The sequence below is a fragment of the Terrapene carolina genome, unplaced genomic scaffold (assembly GCF_002925995.2).
Source record: "Terrapene carolina triunguis isolate 2854851 unplaced genomic scaffold, T_m_triunguis-2.0 Scaffold84, whole genome shotgun sequence".
Classification (NCBI taxonomy): domain Eukaryota; kingdom Metazoa; phylum Chordata; order Testudines; family Emydidae; genus Terrapene; species Terrapene triunguis.
Genome location: NW_020664435.1, coordinates 17,440,674 through 17,459,255, shown reverse-complemented (window position 1 = coordinate 17,459,255; position 18,582 = coordinate 17,440,674). Strand labels below are relative to the sequence as shown.

At 45.2% G+C, this 18,582-nt stretch overlaps 1 protein-coding gene across 2 annotated transcripts in view; it reads right to left on the bottom strand.

Annotated features, from left to right (window-relative positions):
• Positions 1 to 7,205, bottom strand: part of FAM126A (family with sequence similarity 126 member A) — a 46,803-nt gene extending 39,598 nt beyond the window's left edge. For both annotated transcript variants that reach the window (XM_029910983.1, XM_029910984.1), the window contains exons 1-2: positions 7,121 to 7,205; positions 3,514 to 3,615 (exon numbers count right to left, since the gene is read on the bottom strand). In XM_029910983.1, coding sequence (XP_029766843.1) covers positions 3,514 to 3,615; positions 7,121 to 7,171 — 153 coding nt within the window. In that variant the 5' untranslated portion in view covers positions 7,172 to 7,205. The remainder of the gene's footprint in view (positions 1 to 3,513; positions 3,616 to 7,120) is intronic.
• Positions 7,206 to 18,582: the final 11,377 nt, after the last annotated feature.

Here is an 18,582-nt window from a genome sequence, read left to right as displayed (position 1 = left end):
AGGCTGCAGGGCGAGTGGGGAGCAGGGGGCACAGAGGCTGCAGGGGCAGGGGGGGCGCAGAGGCTGCAGGGGCGGGGGGCACAGAGGCTGCAGGGGCGGGGGGCACAGAGGCTGCAGGGGCGGGGCAGGCAGGGGGCGCAGAGGCTGCAGGGCGAGTGGGGAGCAGGGGGCGCAGAGGCTGCAGGGGCAGGGCAGGCAGGGGGCGCAGAGGCTGCAGGGCGAGTGGGGAGCAGGGGGCACAGAGGCTGCAGGGGCGGGGGGGTGCAGAGGCTGCAGGGTGAGGAGGAGCAGGGCAGGCAAGGGCATAGAGGCTGCAGGGGCTGCGGGGCGAGTGGGGAGCAGGGAAGCACTTAGCAACCCCCAACCAAGATCAGAGCAGGAGGGAGGAGGGGGAATGCGGGGTGATCAGAGGAGGGGGCAGAGTTGGGGCAGGGACTTTGGGGAAGGGGTTGGAATGGGGGCGGAGAAGGGGTGGGGTTGGGGCGGGGAAGGGGTGGAGTTGGGGCAGGGCCGGGGCCCCGTGGAGTGTCCTCTTTTTTAAATGTTTGAATATGGTAACCCTATGTAACTCCTGTGTTTATATATTGCCTGCTTTAACCTGTAAATAATTCTCTCATTCCTAGTTAATAAATCATTAGTTTACTATAGGATTGGCTGCAAGCATTGTCTTTGGTGTGAGATCAGAGGTACAAACTGACCTGGGGTAAGTGACTGGTCTCTTGGGACTGGAAGCAACCTGAATATTTTGTGATTTTGGGAATAACGCAACTCTTCATCACCGAGTCCAGCTTGCCTGGGTTGCAATATAGACTGAACTGACTGTGAATCCGTGGTAAAATGGTCGGAGTGCTTCAGGAGTTCACATTTGTTACATTCTATAATTAGATTTCACCAACTCAGTACCACCAGTTTGGGGTGTCTGCCCTGCTTTTTGACAATCTCCCTGAGGTTGGCACTCAACGTTGTGAACCACTCCAGACAGCGTGACAGAGACCTTCTATTAATATTTTGTTGCACACATCTCAAAACTGAAAATGTTCATCTGATTGACTCTCAGAAATGGATTCCAAGTCGTCTAAGTTCTGATTCTATACCATATTTGGCCACTATTGCAGCTTTGCTGGCATTCATTCTCACACAAAAATACAAAAGTTATAACCCTAGAAAATGATGGGACCAAAAGAATGCTGGGTATGAGAGAGGGTGGTATTAAATTTCTATTGAGAAAGTAAATTCAGCAGTAAAGTCACCATTGCATTACGCACAAAGTAAGTCTTATAAATTCATGCAGATGACCAATGATGAGACAAAGTATTATTGAACATTTTTTAACTCCCTCAAATACTGTGATAGAGATTCAGCATTACTGTAACTGTAATTATGATGTGTAAACTGTGTACAGTCCATTGAAAATTATTTCTGACTCTACCACTTAATTTCCATGTGATCTTCCTAATTTATAATGACAGTGTGCTTGTAGAAGAGACTGTTGAGGAACCAGGCAGTATTTCTCCCCCCATTTAGCTATAACCAAGGAAGAGGACAATAGAAATCACCTCTGGTACAGATGATGTCAGAATCTAGAGTAGGGTGAGCACCATCAGATACTAGAAAATGAGGCCAAATTTCCAATTAATTTGGAAGCAGAATATTTATCTGAAGTTCCTGGGAACCTTGTCTTCTTCTCCAGCATATTAGTCCTTGGTAAACCCCATTGTGTTAGGTGAATAATGGAGGGGAAAAGAACTTCTTACAGTAACTGTGGTTGAAGATGTTCTGTAACACATGGATCCCACTCTGTGCACATTCACCCCATGCACAGGAGATCGGAGTTTATTTAGCCAGCAATATCTGTTGGGGGTGGGTATGCTTCCTGCGTGACCTCATGCTACCCCTCCCAAGGGCATAAATGGCAGAGCATTCAACTGTAAGTCATTTCCTTTGCTACCCAGAATCCCAATAAGATTCAAGAGTGGCAGGGAAAGATAGTGGGTATGGGATCCATGTAAACAGAACAAAGAAGAATCACGGTTACTGCAATGTAAGTAACAGTTCTCTGAGTATCTGTACACGTGGATCCCATCTTGGCGATTACCCAGCAATTAACTCCTCCAGGAGGTGGAAGCTAGGAGCTCATATAAACAATGACAGGCGTACTAGAACTACTGAACAACTACTTAACAATCAAGAGACAACACAGTATCTAAGAAAACACTGAGGTTTTTTCATTTCACTGCCACAGGCAGTAAGAAGGAACTCCGACAGTTGAGGACGCTCCACTCTTTATACCCTCGGGAGGGATAGCATGATGGTATGCAGGGATGTTTGACTGGCTCAAAGCACCACAGAGTGCTAAAATTTTAACATTACATGAACCACAAAGATGTTTCTGTCTCATAGCACAAACCCAAGAAATTGACATATTGGTATGCAAGTTGCATGGAAGCACATATACACCTAAACACACGGAAGCACAGTCTCTCTTGCCTCAAGGAACTGCTTTGCATTAGAGCAGCCCTAAAAATACCAATTACAAGCTGGACTAAGATGCAAGTTCAACAACCAGAACGAAAGGGTCCAAGGCGAGTTGATCCCTCATTCTTCCAAATTATATCCAGGGACATGGCTAAAGAGCTCTCAAACTCCCGGGGATGTGTTTGTGACTTTGTCTTAGCTTGTGCCACTATCAACTACAAGCATGTTACTTTTTAGGACTCAGGACTCCTAATTCCCTCAGGCCATTAGTTTCTTTCAAGAAGTCCAATGAGGAGCTTCTATCTGAATTACAAGCTGCTTGAGATCTTCACTCCTATTGGAGAGTCCTTTTCTTTTGTCCCACACCTACTGAGTACCACATATTAATCCACTTTTATAGTAACACAAACTATAATTTTAGAGATTGCCATGCACTTGAGTGTATGGCACTTAGATAAATGTCAAGCTCAATATTCAAAAACTTTGGTAATTGAAACTTAAGGTTATATTTTAAAAAGTAAGATCAACCAGAAGGAAGCTGCACAATCAATGTATATAAACTTTGTTTCTTTTCCAAACACTTCCAATACACATTTTTATTTTTTGTTTAAGTCAATCACTGATGTACTCACCTAAATTAAAAACTATGTAAACACCACAGCCAGTCACAGGCTTTAATATTCAATTGGCCTTGAATCATGTCAGACTGAGATTATACAATTTGCCAATTCACTTTTTAATCCTATGCCTGAGTCCTGAAGACAGAAATGTAAACTATAAGACTATATATGGTTTGTGAGTAGTGAGACTGAAAAACTAATTGCATGGTATTATATCACTGCCAAAGAACGGATCATATCCATACCTTAACATTTTGTTCTGAGAGAACAGAGTCCTACTCAGATTCTAATCATAACTATTTGTATCATAAATAGTATTTGAACTACAAATGTGGCTTTTTTGGGGGAGGGGGGTTCATCCATGCATTCATAGTCTGCTGCCACATCAAACTAAAATCTTAGCGATATGTGCACCTACCTCACTCTGTGGCTCCCGGATAACTTTGTATAAAGATGAAACCAGAGAACTCTTGTCTTTCAAATTTGTAGCATAGTTAGAGATAGACGCTTCTGGAAGGGTCTGAAATCAAACAAAAATATTTTTTCCTTTTAGGTCATTACTGCAATATTTTATTGCCTGTGCATTGAAAGAAAGCCATTTTATTATGTCAGCTGGCTTTTCTGTTTTTACAACATCCTTTCAACTGCAATAGTATCCATTCACTGGTGTTTACTCTAGGAGACAATATGTTCCATGTACAGAAACAAGATTTCTATATCATCTTTACAGTATAATAAAATCCCAGTATTTAAGATAAACTGCTGGAAGGCAAGTTATTAAATCTTACATTTTACCACTCCACAGTTTTGTACAGAATTTAATTAAATTGGGTGGAAAATACAGCTAAAGGGCCACAATTTCACCACACGTTTACCCATCCTGAACAATGTGTAAAAAGAATAATCGGTTTAAAAGAGCAACAGGAACTGCAACTTTGGAATTAGGATAAGCATACAATCAGGTGTGGTTTTTTGTTTTTTGTTTTGTTGTCTACAAGCAGCTATGGGTCCTCTGTTCTGGAGGATCAGAATATCTACAGCCATATGGAAGCTAATGGTGCACCACTATTCAAAAAAAAAAAAAAAAAAGGGGGGGAGGGGGAGGAGAAGAGCACCAAATATGGGTCATTTGCGCATGTATTTCACCCTCTTTCCAGCATCAACCAGAGTTCTGACTGGCAATCAGGGCCGGCTCCAGGCATCAGCGCAGCAAGCAGGTGCTTGGGGCAGCCAACGGAAAGGAGCGACTTGTCCCGCTCTTCTGCGGCAATTTGGCGCGGGTCCCTCAGTCCCTCTCGGAGGGAAGGACCTGCCACCAAATTGCCGCCGAAGAATGAAGCAGCAGCGGTAGAGGTGCCGCCGATCATGGCTTTTTTTTTTCCGCCGCTTGGGGCAGCAAAAACGCTGGAGCTGGCCCTGCTGGCAATGCTTACAAAGGTCACTATTAGGTTTTCAATAGTTTACTAACTTTTTCAGATAGAGCTGTTACACTTAAACTCATCATTCCTAGCTCTCATATAGTGCTTTTCATCCACAAAGCTCAAAGTGTTTCACAAAGGATGCAATCATAATCCTCATTTTACAGATGCGGAAACAGGCACAGAAATTATGTGATTTGTCCAAGGTTACCCAGCAGGCAACAGAAAGAACCAGGAATAGAACCCAAATCTACCAAGTCCTACTCTATTTCTCTGCCCACTAGGCAACAATGCCTCTCTAAACTCCAAAATAAGTAGTGTTATAGAAAAAGACATTACAAATGAGACCAAAACTACTAATCACTATATCTGAAACCATTTCCGGAAAAATACAGAAAAGCCAAGATTTTCAAAAATAGAAGTCTAAAGCTGCTCTTCTAAAAGACATATTTAGGCACCTAAATGAATGGCCTGATTTTCCAAAAGCAATGGAGCACCTAGAACCTTACATTTGATGCTCAGTACTTTTCAAAAATAAGGCCACTTATTTAGGTGCCTAAATTTGGATTTTAGGAGACTAGCTTTAGATTCTTGAAGACCTTGTAGTTAGACTATTACAAATTATACGATAAATGGACTGTTGAGAAGATTCAAGCAAGATATTTCATTTATGTACAGGGCACCAATTCTCCAGAAGTGGTGTGTCCAAGTCAAGTGAATCTACACCACCCATAAAAATAAGTCTGCAAACCTGGTTTCTTCCCTCCACTTCTCCTTTCAATGGAAAATTGCAACAACCATCTTGGTTTGAGGCATTTTTCTAGGAATTACTAGAAAGTAGCATTTAACAACCAAGAATGTTCTGTATTTACTACCTTGGATTTGTTGGATACAAAATCTCAGCAAAATGAGGCCTGAATACTAATCTACGCTGCTCCATAGTGGAGTAAAACCATGACATTTCGGAACAGTACATAGCACAGTTGAACTCCCCTCTGGTAATATGCATATATTCAGGACAACTGAGGGACTTGTATTTTCTCCATGATACATAGTCTCATGGCAGATGGTGTGAATAGTTGTGAATTTTCTGAACTACATCTGGAAGAGAGTCTCCAGACTATGACTTCACCCAGACCAGAAGATCAAATTTGCTCTAGTCTGAAAAGATAGGTAGTTGTCAACTGTAGGTTTTGGTTTTGATTTTGATAGATTTGTATAACAAAGGCCACCATAAAAATGTCAACAACTACTTCCTGATCCCCCTTTCTCTGGGCTCTCCACGAGGCTAGGGTCCTGAGAGCAAGGCTCAGAGTACCTCTTAGCATAGTGATGCCATTCAGTTACCCCACTGAAGCTGCAGCTTTTGTGGTAATTGTGACATTGGTCCTGGGTCATGGTGCACTGCCTCATCAGAATAATTAGACTCATTTACTACTTTCAATTTATCATGTGTTCACTGTGTCTATATACTGTCTGAAACTTAACAGCAACACTTTACAGCCTGGTGGCATGCTATAAGGGGTTTGCCCTGAAGTTCTGACTACAGGAATTCTGATATCTTCCCTGATGTGCGCACACAGCTTACCCATTTGCTGGAGTACTGGCTGAACAATGGTCTGCATGTGGTGCTCTCAGATGGGAGTGATAAAATGGCAGCTCTTTGGTTAGCCATTGAAGCTGCTTTTATGAAGGCTGGAGGCAAGGCTGATGAGGAAATTGTTCGCTTTAAGGGAATCCCATGGCTGCCATTGTTCCCTTCAAAGGCATAGTCTCCATAGTAAGGTCAGGTGGAGAAAGTGAAAATGTGTGTCGGAAAGAAACTTTCAGAAAAACAGCACAAGAGGAAATTGCTGCTCCCCTCAAATACAGCACTGGGTCTGACACAAGACACCACAATGTGCCAACAGGCAGAGCAGGAAACAGCAAAGGGATGGAGAGAAGTTAGCAGCTGCCTCTAAATCAGTGATTTGAACAAAAAAAACCTGAATGTCACCCCAGAATAAGACCACAAATATGAGAAGTAGGATAATACTTGTTAAGTAAGTAAGGTTATCTTGCTAACACACAGCATTAAAATCTACAGCTAAAACTTCGAGTCAATCTTTGGGAGTTACTTTACATTCCAAACAGTAAGCTGTTGGTACATTCAAGAAGAAGGGTAAATAAAAATAAAATGCCAGGTATGGTAAGAACTTGATAATAAAAAATACCATTTTGGTGTAACATGAAAGCCTAGAGCTCTTCAGCTAAGAGTATTTAGTTGGTACACTAACATTTAAAGGATTTGTTTTTAAATCAGATTTTATCTATTTTATTTTATCGTACTGCACTGAAAGTTTATTCCTTTTTCCAAGCATGAATTTCAACGGGCTGTCATGTACCAAACATAGCATACAGTCCTGAATATGGCAAGAAAGGAAATTCAAGTCATACTTAACAATGTATTTCATCTTTTCATCTCACAGACTGAAATTCAACTGTCTTAAATTTATCTATAGCACCCATCTCAGCAGCAAACAAGAGCTGAACAGGTACTACTACTACTACTGAATAATATAATGCTTAAAAACTAAGTTTATTTCTAATTATCACACAATATATTACCTTGAACTCTGATAACCACTCCTCCACAACTCCTGTGTCCACAGCCAACATCTTTCCACATCTGATCTGAAACCTTCAACCTTAAATACCTGAAGAAGAGACAAATGTTTGTTAAAAAGTGACAATTTATGCACAGCATACATCATTAAGAAGTTACTGCATTATAGAGCATTTTACTCAGCTACCATAATTATATAAGTATTAATCTGTTATCTCGCTTTTTTAGCTCACTAACCTATCATATGTCAACATTGGTCCCAACATTTTTTACTTTGCCTCACGGATGCCAGCTGCTGAAAACAAAATGGGAATATTCACCAGCAGCAGTTTACTAATTCCAAAAGATTATGCACTGAGACAGGAAGTTTAATGAGTAATGACCATGGTCGATAAAAATCATTAAAAAATGGATTTCAGATTTAAATCAGATATTTATTGCTTGAATCATAGAATATCAGGGTTGGAAGGGACCTCAGGAGGTCATCTAGTCCAACCCCCTGCTAAAAGCAGGACCAATTCCCAACTAAATCATCCCAGCCAGGGCTTTGTCAAGCCGGGCCTTAAAAACCTCCAAGGAAGGAGATTCCACCACCTCCCTAGGTAACGCATTCCAGTGCTGTAACGCATTCCAGTGAAGATGATATACTCCATTCTTTGGACCAGTGTAAATAGATATGAAATGAGACTTTAAAACTTTAAAGTATAAAACTGTTTTCCTAACAACATTTAGGTTTACCGGGGAAAAAAAGAGGAGATTGGTTTAAATTAGTATATTATTCTTGTTTTGGATTTGTTCAAAGTCAGGACCTACACTAAGAACAATCTTTTCAAGGTTGTCTGGTTGACAGAGGTCCAAAGTAATTTACTCTTCAAGGTGATGATTACTGTGCAAAGAAAATTTATTCAGCGAGGCTCTTTCTACAGGATCTGGGGTGAGAAAACAAAAAAGGTTTTGCAAAGATCTGTAGAATCACATTCTATTTGCACAACTATGTGCAAATAAATATATGTGAGAAGGCTGGTACCAGATCTCTTAAATTAATAACCCAAAGGACAGAAGACCATTATCTTTAGGTAACTAAGACTTATCCTAATGGAGGTCACCCATGAGAAAAATGAAGATTTGATAGACATTTGAAGCCAATTTTGGCAAAGGCCTGCATAACAATGTGAACAAGTTTCCTAAAACCTTAGAAATCATCATAATCAGAGTACATAAGACAGATAGAAATTCAACTAATTCCTAAGAGCATTCATGTTGTTGGAGGTTCAGACTAGTTTCAGGGTGTAAACCCAAAATCAGTGACTAAGAAAGTCATCAGGAATAAAGGAGATTGTTGAAAAACTGGGAACCTCCAGGCCTTGTAGTCTGCCATTTTTAATCCTAGAAAATAGTTGTCTGTGAAGCCAATATGGCACGACAGCATTACAGATGTTCTGTCTAGTCTTATTTTCTGAACTATTTTAGAAAATAGAGGAAACTAAATAATCACACATTAGTACAGTGATCTGTCTTCCACAGTCAGGAATGCTACTGTTGCAAGTGAGATATTTTACCTTCCAGTTCTAAATTACAAATTTAATGAAAAAGTCATCTGGTGGACAGAGGATCATCCCATTTGTCTGCTGCCTGCACATGACAACTGAACCAGCTGATATATGCCTTGAACCGAGTACATTTTTCCCCCTGATAGACAGGTCCTACTTCTCCATGATGAAAAGATTCTGAAGGCCTCATTGCTCATATTTGTGTTCTGTTACTCCCTGGCAGTTTATGTACATTATTTGTTGTCCACGTGTCACTATCATTGTTGAATACAAGATGCATTGAATTCAACCATATGGAGAATTTTGTGAAGCAGTGTTTCAATGCCATTACTGACGGCTTTGGAGTCTTAAGAATCTCACATTATCACCAATTGTTCAGGATGAAGAGCTATGGAGCGCTACATTTCTCATTAAATCTATATATGCATAACACCAATAGAGTAGTATGGACAACAAATATTTTAAGGAGACCATCTGAGAGAGACAAAAAAGGATCAAAACTAGAATTTTAGGAATTAGAACAATGGGAGAATTACCAGATTATGCATCTCAAAATGAGCTCCAAGACGGACAATACCAAGGATTTGTTCAGTAAATTAATAAAATGCTGATGTAGTCACTGGACTCTATAGAAAGAGAGGGTCCTGTGGCACCTTTGAGACTAACAGAAGTATAGGGAGCATAAGCTTTCGTGGGTAAGAACCTCACTTCTTCAGATGCAAGGCGCATCTCAAAGGTGCCACAGGACCCTCTGTTGCTTTTTACAGATTCAGACTAACACGGCTACCCCTCTGATATAGAAAGAGAAATATTTTTAGAAGATGTATTCATCAGAAGGGCATCCAATTAAAGAAAGTTAAATGCAAAAGCCCAGATGGAGAAAGAGGGCAATCAAAGTTACATCACCTTGGACAACACTATAGGAAGTGATGTGCCAAACGACATATGAATAGACAATGTTTCCCATTAATTGCAGGGCAACTTCCCTTAAGAGAAGATTTCTGACTCCCATTAAGGGTGGCACGAGTTTGGGAGAGAATCCAATTTGCCCTGACTCAGAGGAAGAGGCTGTTAGGTAATGACAGCAATAATCTTCTAGGTCCACATCAGATTACAACATTCTGAAAGGGCATTACCTCAGGATTCCTAAGGCTTTGAAGAAGCAGAGTGTTAGTAGCTATAGAAAGGGAGTTTCCTCTTTGAGGAGACAGAGCGCTGCTCTGGCTCACATGAAACACCTGAGAGGAGAAAAACTTTTTCCCTACAGATGCCAGCTATGTGGATAGTCTGCTGGCACAGGGAGGCTGACAGTCTGCTGTGCTACTAAAGATAGCTGACAGAATGTGGTAAAGTGGTAAGCTAAGGCAGGCCTCACTGATGGGTGCACAGATCCAGGACACAGGTTTCTCAGGTTGCCCTGAAGGAAAGAGCAACAGGTTCTAGTTATTAACAGGACAATTCATCTGAAGTTTCCAGGAGATACAGGCCTGGTCTACACTACGAGTTTAGGTCGACTTTAGCCGCGTTAAATCGAATTAAGCCTGGACACGTTCACACGACTAAGCCCTTTCTTCCGACTTAAAGGGCCCTTTAAACCGGTTTCTTTACTCCACCTCCGACGAGGGGATTAGCGATAAAATCGGCCTTAGTGGGTCGGAATTGGGTTAGTGTGGACGGAATTCGACGTTATTGGCCTCCGGGAGCTATCCCACAGTCCTTCGTTGTGACCGCTCTGGACAGCACTCTCAACTCAGATGCACTGGCCAGGTAGACAGGAAAAGCCCCACGAATGTTTGAATTTCATTTCCTGTTTGCTGAGCGTGGAGAGCACAGGTGACCACGCAGAGCTCATCAGCACAGGTAACCGTGATGGAGTCCCAGGATCGCAAAAGAGCTCCAGCATGGACAGAACGGGAGGTATGGGATCAGCTCGCCATATGGGGAGATGAATCAATGCTGGCTGAACTCCGAAGCAGTAAACGAAATGGCAAAATATTAGAAAAGGTCTCCAAGGCCATGAAGGACAGAGGCCATAACAGGGACGCTCAGCAGTGCCGCGTGAAAATTAAGGAGCTAAGGCAAGCCTACCACAAAGCCAGAGAAGCAAATGGAAGGTCCGGGGCTGAGCCGCAAACATGCCGCTTCTATGCGGAGCTGCATGCCATTCTAGGGGGTGCAGCCACCACTCCCCCAACCGTGTGCTATGAGTCCCTCACTGGAGAAACACACAGGGAAGCGGGTTTGGGGTACGAGGAAGATGAGGATGAAGATAATGTAAATAGCTCACAGCAGCAAGGAAGCGGAGAAACCGGTTTCCCCAACAGCCAGGATATGTTTATCACCCTGGACCTGGAACCAGTAACCCCCGAACTCACCCAAGACCCTGGGGGCACACAGGGGACCTCTGGTGAGTGTACCTTTGTAAATATTACACATGGTTCAAAAGCAAGCATGTTTAATGATTAATTTGCCCTGGCAATCGCGGCCAGTACAGCTACTGGAAAAGTCTGTTAACGTGTATGGGGATGGAGCGGAAATCCTCCAGGGACATCTCCAGAAAGCTCTCCTTCATGTACTCCCAAAGCCTTTGCAAAAGGTTTCTGGGGAGGGCTGCCTTATCCCGTCCGCCATGATAGGACACTTTACCACGCCAGGCCAGTAGCACGTAGTCTGGAATCATTGCATAACAAAGCATGGCAGCGTATGGTCCCGGTGTTTGCTGGCATGCAGACAACATCCATTCCTTATCGCTCTTTGTTATCCTCAGGAGAGTGATATCATTCACGGTCACCTGGTTGAAATGGGGCAATTTTATTAAGGGGACATTCAGAGGTGCCCCTTCCTGCTCTGCTGAACAGAAATATTCCCCGCTGTTAGCCACGCGGTGGGGGGGAGGGGTGAAGTGATCATCCCAGAGAATTGGGTGTGTGGGGGAGGGGAATTAGTTGGGTTTGTGCTGCATGTTAACCCTGAAACCACAGCCCCTCCTTTTACATTGCAAACCCATTTTAAATGGCCAACCCAATGGGTGCTTGGTATGGTTAATGAGAGCAGTACTGTTTGAAACCATCCCCACATGTTAAGAAGGTTAAAAATGCCAAAAGACTGTTTTACCATGGCTGCCTGCAAGCTGAAATCTGTGGCCTGGCACTGCGTGAGTGATCTCTCACACCAAACCGGCAGGCCCTCAATATAAGAGGAAAAATGCGACCTTGTAACGAAAGCACATGTGCTGTGTAATGTGAACAGCAACATTTAACGTGAAAGAGTGTACACATTGTTCTCTAAAATGTATCTTTTTTAACCACCTCTCCCTTCTCCTCCACCAGCTGCAAATCTTTCTCCTTCACAGAGGCTAGTGAAGATTCGAAACCGAAAGCGAAGGACGCGTGATGAAATGTTTACAGAACTGCAGACTTCCTCCCACGCTGACAGAGCACAGCAGAATGCGTGGAGGCAGTCAATGACAGATTATAGAAAAGCCCAATATGAGCGAGAGGAGAGGTGGCGTGCTGAATCGCGGGCTGAAGATGAGAGGTGGCGTCAGCTTACACACAGAAGGCAAGAGTCGATGCTCCGGCTGCTGGAGCATCAAACTGATATGCTCCAGCCTATGGTTGAGCTGCAGGAAAGGCAGCAGGAGCAGAGACCGCCGCTACAGCCCCTGTGTAACCAACAGCCCTCCTCCCCAAGTCCCATTGCCTCCTCACCCAGACGCCCAAGAACACGGTGGGGGGGCCTCCGGCCACCCAGTCACTCCACCCTAGATGATTTCCCGAGCAATAAGTGTTAAAGTTTTAAACTGCAGTGTGTCCTTTTCCTTCCCTCCTCCCCCACCCATCCCGGGCTACCTTTGCAATTATCCCCCTAGTTGTGTGATGAATTAATAAAGAATGCATGAATGTGAAATAACAATGACTTTATTTCCTCTGCAAGTGGTGCTTGAAGGGGGGAGGGTAGGGGAGGGTGGGGTGGTTGGTTTACAGGGAAGTAGAGTTAACCGGGTGGGTGGGGGGGGGCGGAGATTTCATCAAGGAGAAACAAACAGAAGTTTCACACCGTAGCCTGGCCAGTCACAAAACTCGTTTTCAAAGCTTCTCTGATGCGCACCGCGCCATGCTGTGCTCCTCTAACCGCCCTGGTGTCTGGCTGCGCGTAATCAGCGGCCAGGCGATTTGCCTCTACCTCCCACCCCGCCATAAATGTCTCCCCCTTACTCTCACAGATATTGTGGAGCGCACAGCAAGCAGCAATAACAATGGGGATATTCTTTTCGCTATGGTCTGAGCGAGTCAGTAAGCTGCGCCAGCGTGCTTTTAAACGTCCAAATGCACATTCTACCACCATTTGGCACTTGCTCAGCCTGTAGTTGAACAGGTCCTGACTCCTGTCCAGGCTGCCTGTGTACGGCTTCATGAGCCATGGCATTAAGGGGTAGGCTGGGTCCCCAAGGATCACGATAGGCATTTCAACATCCCCAACGGTTATTTTCTGGTCCGGGAAGAAAGTCCCTTCCTCCAGCTTTCGAAACAGAACAGAGTGCCTGAAGACGCAAGCATCATGTACCCTTCCCGGCCAGCCCACGTTTATGTCGGTGAAACGTCCCTTGTGATCCACCAGGGCTTGCAGCAGCATTGAAAAGTACCCCTTGAGGTTTATGTACTCGGTGGCTTGGTGCTCCGGTGCCAAGATAGAGATATGGGTTCCGTCTATGGCCCCACCACAGTTTGGGAATCCCATTGCAGCAAAGCCATCCACTATGGCCTGCACGTTTCCCAGAGTCACTACCCTTGATATCACCAGGTCTCTCATTGCCCTGGCAACTTGGATCACAGCAGCCCCCACAGTAGATTTGCCCACTCCAAATTGATTCCCGACTGACCGGTAGCTGTCTGGCGTTGCAAGCTTCCACAGGGCTATCGCCGCTCGCTTCTCAACTGTGAGGGCTGCTCTCATCCTGGTATTCTGGCGCTTCAGGGCAGGGGAAAGCAAGTCACAAAGTTCCATGAAAGTGCCCTTACGCATGCGAAAGTTTCGCAGCCACTGGGAATCGTCCCACAACTGCAGCACGATGCGGTCCCACCAGTCTGTGCTTGTTTCCCGGGCCCAGAATCGGCGTTCCACGGCATCAACCTGCCCCAGGAACACCATGATTTCCACATTGCTGGGGCCTGTGCCTTGTGAGAGGTCTAGGTCCATGTCCATTTCCTCATCACTCTCGTCGCTGCGCTGCAATCGCCTCCTCCTCGGCTGGTCCTGGTTTTGCTTTGGCATGTCCTGGCTCTGCATATACTCCAGGACAATGCGCGTGGTGTTCATAGTGCTCATAATTGCCGCGGTGATCTGAGCGGGCTCCATGATCCCAGTGCTAGCAATGGCGTCTGGTCTGAAAAAAGGCGCGAAACTAGTATCTGACGGACCAGGGGAAGGAGGGAAGGAGGGAGGGGCGAGTGACGACATGGCGTACAGGTACAGAGAATTAAAATCAAGAAAGGTGGCTGTGCATCAGGGAGAAACACAAACAACTGTCACACAGAATGGCCCCCCCCCAGAGATTTAACTCAAAAGCCTGCGTTTAGCAGGCCATTGATTTGACAGAGGGAGGGGGGAAGGAAATGAATACAGAACAAATCTATTTTTTTACATCTTAAGACGACGGTGCAGCATGACTGATAGCCCTCGGCATTTTCTGGGTGCTTGGCAGCAAATACTGGGCGCTTGGCAGTTAGCCTTCAGGCCTATTGCACGATCTGCTGCTCAGGGAAGACTCTGCTAACGTGCGATGAGCCAACAGGGCACTTGGCAGAAAATGGCATACTACGACTGATAACCATCATCATCAAGACAGTTCCGTAGGAATGAGCATGTCTGCCCAGGTGCCCATGATCGACAGCCACTGCTGTACGACGAGGACGGTTACCAGTCGTAATAAACCATCTACTGCCAAAAGGCAAGGGGCTGGTGCAATACAGCCCCACAGCTGCCAGCCCCACGGCAGTCGGCACCCAGATCGCCAATGAAGGCTACCAGTCATGCTGCACCGTCTACCGCCAAAAGGCAGTTAGCTGCTGCTGCTGTGTAGCAATGCAGTACCACGTCTGCTGGCACCCAGATGACATATGGTGACGGTGAGCTGAGCGGGCTCCATGCTTGCCGTGGTATGTTGTCTGCACAGGTAACCCAGGTAAAAAGGCGTGAATCTATTGTCTGCCGTTGCTCTGACGGAGGGGGAGGGGTCTGACGACATGTACCCAGAACCCCCCGCGACACTGTTTTGCATCATTCGGGCATTGGGATCTCAACCCAGAATTCCAATGGGCGGCGGAGACTGCGGGAACTGTGGGATAGCTACCCATAGTGCAATGCTCCGGAAGTCAACGCTAGCCTCGGTACTGTGGACGCGGTCCGCCGACTAGAGCACTTAGAGCATTTTATGTGGGGACACACAAAATCGGCTGTATACAACCGATTTCTATAAAACCGGCTTCTATTAATTCGATCTAATTTCGTAGTGTAGACATACCCACAGAGTGCGAATTTCCTCTTACAAAGCTCTCTGTTGGATGTATTAACTTCACTAGCTAACAATAAGTAACTCAAAGCTTGGGCCTAAATTACAATCTTCCTTTAAAATGTTTATTGAAAGTCATTTATGGTTCTGGTAAATTTACACGTCTATTTCCTCTGTGGCTACAATCACATGGATACAACTGCAGAATATGAGCTATAATACACCTCTACCACGATATAACGCGACCCAATATAACACTAATTCTGAGCTTACACAGAACTCTTCTTCAGGTCTGGGAAACTTACCTCAGAATATCACAGCTAAATACAAGGTGGAACAGATTGTTTGGCATAAGTAGTTAACATATATTTCAAGGGATCATTCAAGGTGAAGTGACCTTTTAATACCCCTCCAGTCATAGGGAGAAAGGAAGGGGGGGGGGAGGTTGCTAGTGGGTTATAGATTGTTGTAATAAACCATAAATCCAGTGTCTCTACTCAGTCCATGATTTTTAGTGTCTAGCAAAGTTATGAATTTAAATCCTCATCTTTTGAAAGTGTTGAGTAGCTTTCCTTTGAGGATGAGGACTGATAAGTCAGATATAGAGTGATCACTTTGTGAAAAGTGTTCACCCACAGGTGATGTGGTGTTTTTGTCTCATAATTTTTCTGTGTAAGTTAATTCATGAGTGGAGCGACTATCTGGTTTCACCCATGTAGCTGCTATTGGGGCATTTGGTGCACTGGATGAGGTACACACCACATGCTGCGATAGGCATGGGTAGAACCCTTGGATCTTGAAAGGTGTGTTGAGGGGGATGTTGGTCATTGTAGTTAGAGGTGAATTGATGCACAGGCCCATGGGGCCTACTATGCCAACTTGGGGGCCCCCTGAGGAGAACCAGAACCTGAGTAGAAGTAGGAGGGGCCACCAGTGCTAGAACTGTGGACCTATCCCCTGCTCTTCTTCCTCTCAGGGCTTCGCCCCCTAGCCAGGACAGAAGCCGGAGCTGGGCAATGGTAAGAGCCACCCAGAAAGCCTGGGCAGGGTCCAAGAGGAGCCCCTGGCCCATTTCCCCACCCTGCAGTACAGGCCACTGCCGGTGGGACCCAGGGGCAAGGGCTCTGGTCCAGCCTCCTGCCCCCTCCCCGGGGCCTGCAGACACACTCTGCAGGGAGAAGAGGCCCTGCCCTGGCTGGGAGCCAGTGGGGAACCCCGGGAAGGTCACAGGCAGCGAGGAGCCAGACAGAAGGGCTCCTCCAGCAAAGCTCCAGTTGCTACTGGCCCAGCCTCAGCACCCACCACACTCTGCCCGGGCTTGCTCAGTGTCTGTGCCCGGCTCCTGCTGCCAGGCTGCCCCCGCTGCGTCCCTCCTGCTCCCAGTGACAGGCTGCCCCCACTGCTGCCTCGGCTTTGTGCCCGAGGCAGCAATCCCGTGCGGCACTGCTCCTCCTGTCACCTCTGGCCAGAAGCTTGCAGTTTGGGGGAGGGGGAGGCAATGCTCCCAAACTATGCCCATGCTGCCACTGTTACGCACCTGCCCGAGGCTACCACACCCAAGTTAAAAAGTGGGCAGCCATGCCGCCCCCACCCTCAGCTCTGGTGTCCCTAGGCCCCCAGCGTGTGGGGGACCCAAATGTTCTTTGTGCCCGCGGCCCCAATAAATATTAATCCACCTTTGATTGTAGTATATGTCGGCAGGTTTTGCATCTATTGTTCTGGCAGGGTCTGTTTACTGTTTAAGTTTACTAGGAGAAAAGGAAGAACTACACCAACTCTTCAAAATTCTTTGAGATTTTTATTATTAAAAATTTTATGTAGTTGTAAATCTTAAAATTTTTCATCCTGATCCTTGGCTCCCATCAAGAAGCACATTTTCACAGCTGAGGAGGAGCTTTCAGCCAGCCTTGCACTCCCCCAATCCTGGGGTCACTCTGTACCAGTCCCCAGACTGTTCTAACTTTTGCTGGCTGTCAACAACCTCATGAGCCAACCCAGTTATGCCACTTGCAAGGACGAGTGTGATGTTGCACTCCATATGATTTTATGAAAATATGCTAATGAGTATGAATATAAGGTAACTGGAATATGCTTCATGCAAAAGGTCTCTTGTAAGGTATCATTACAAAGCTTATAATCTACTGAGTGTGGTCATCCTATTTGTATAAATGTATCATTCTTGTATCTGAAACTAGAAGTATGAAATATAATTGAGGTCCTATTGTAATTATGCAAAGTGTGGGCCATTAACGGCAGTTTGGAATCTTGATGGCTCCCATTAACCAGGACAATTGACTGTAGATGGATCTGTTTACTTGCAAGCCTTCCTGTGAGTCAGGCCAGGAAGAATGAAGACTTGCGGTCTCACAGGACATGTGACCATGTCACCTGGTACTGGAATCCATCTTAAACCTAGTGCTTTTCCATTTAGAAGGAGGGATGGGGACCCAGAGAGACAAAAGATTCCCGCCTTGTGCCAAAGCTATAAAAGGGGGTGGAACAGAATGAAGGGGGCGGCAGTAATGAGAAATCCCTTAGCTACCACCTGAGCTAACAAGAACTGTACCGGGGAAAGGATTGGGCCCAGACTAGGAAGGAGTCCAGTCTGTGAAAGAAGCTTATTGGAACATCTCTGAGGGTGACATTTTATCTGCATTCAGTTTCCTACTGTATTAGGCTTAGACTTGTGTGTTTTATTTTGCTTGGTAACTTACTTTATTTTGTCTGTTATTACTCGGAAGCACTTAAATCCTACTTTTTATATTTAATAAAATCACTTACTTACCCTGGCTCAATTAATAAGCAAAATTAATTCCTGGGGGAGCAAACAGCTGTGCATCTCTCTCTATCAGTGTTATAGAGGGCAGAAAATTTATGAGTTTACACTGTATAAGCTTTATACAGAGTAAAACAGATTTATTTGGGGTTTGGATCCCATTGGGAACTGGGTATCTGGGTGCTAGAGACAGGAGCACTTTCTAAGCCGTTTTCAGTTAAGTCTGCAGTTTTTGGGGGACGTGGTTCAGACCCTGGGTCTGTGTTGGAGCAGACTGGCATGTCTGGCTCAACAAGGCAGGGTTCTGAAGTCCCAAGCTGCCAGGGAAAACAGGCTCAGAGGTAGTCTCAGCACATCAGGTGGCAGTCCCAAGGGGGTCTCTGTGACCCAACCTGTCATAATGGGGAAAGCAACTGACCCACATACTGGCTTCTCCACCATCTGAGGACTCCCCTAATGCTGATGTGATACTTGTTTGGCTAGTAAGCCAGTCTTTCATTGTTAGAGCAGCACAAGACTTCCCTAATGCAGGGAGAATCTGGCCCTCAAGGCCCCAATGGGAGTAAAGGTATTACAATAATAGTTTTGAATGATAACTCAGTATTTGCTCTCACAATCCATTTGTAA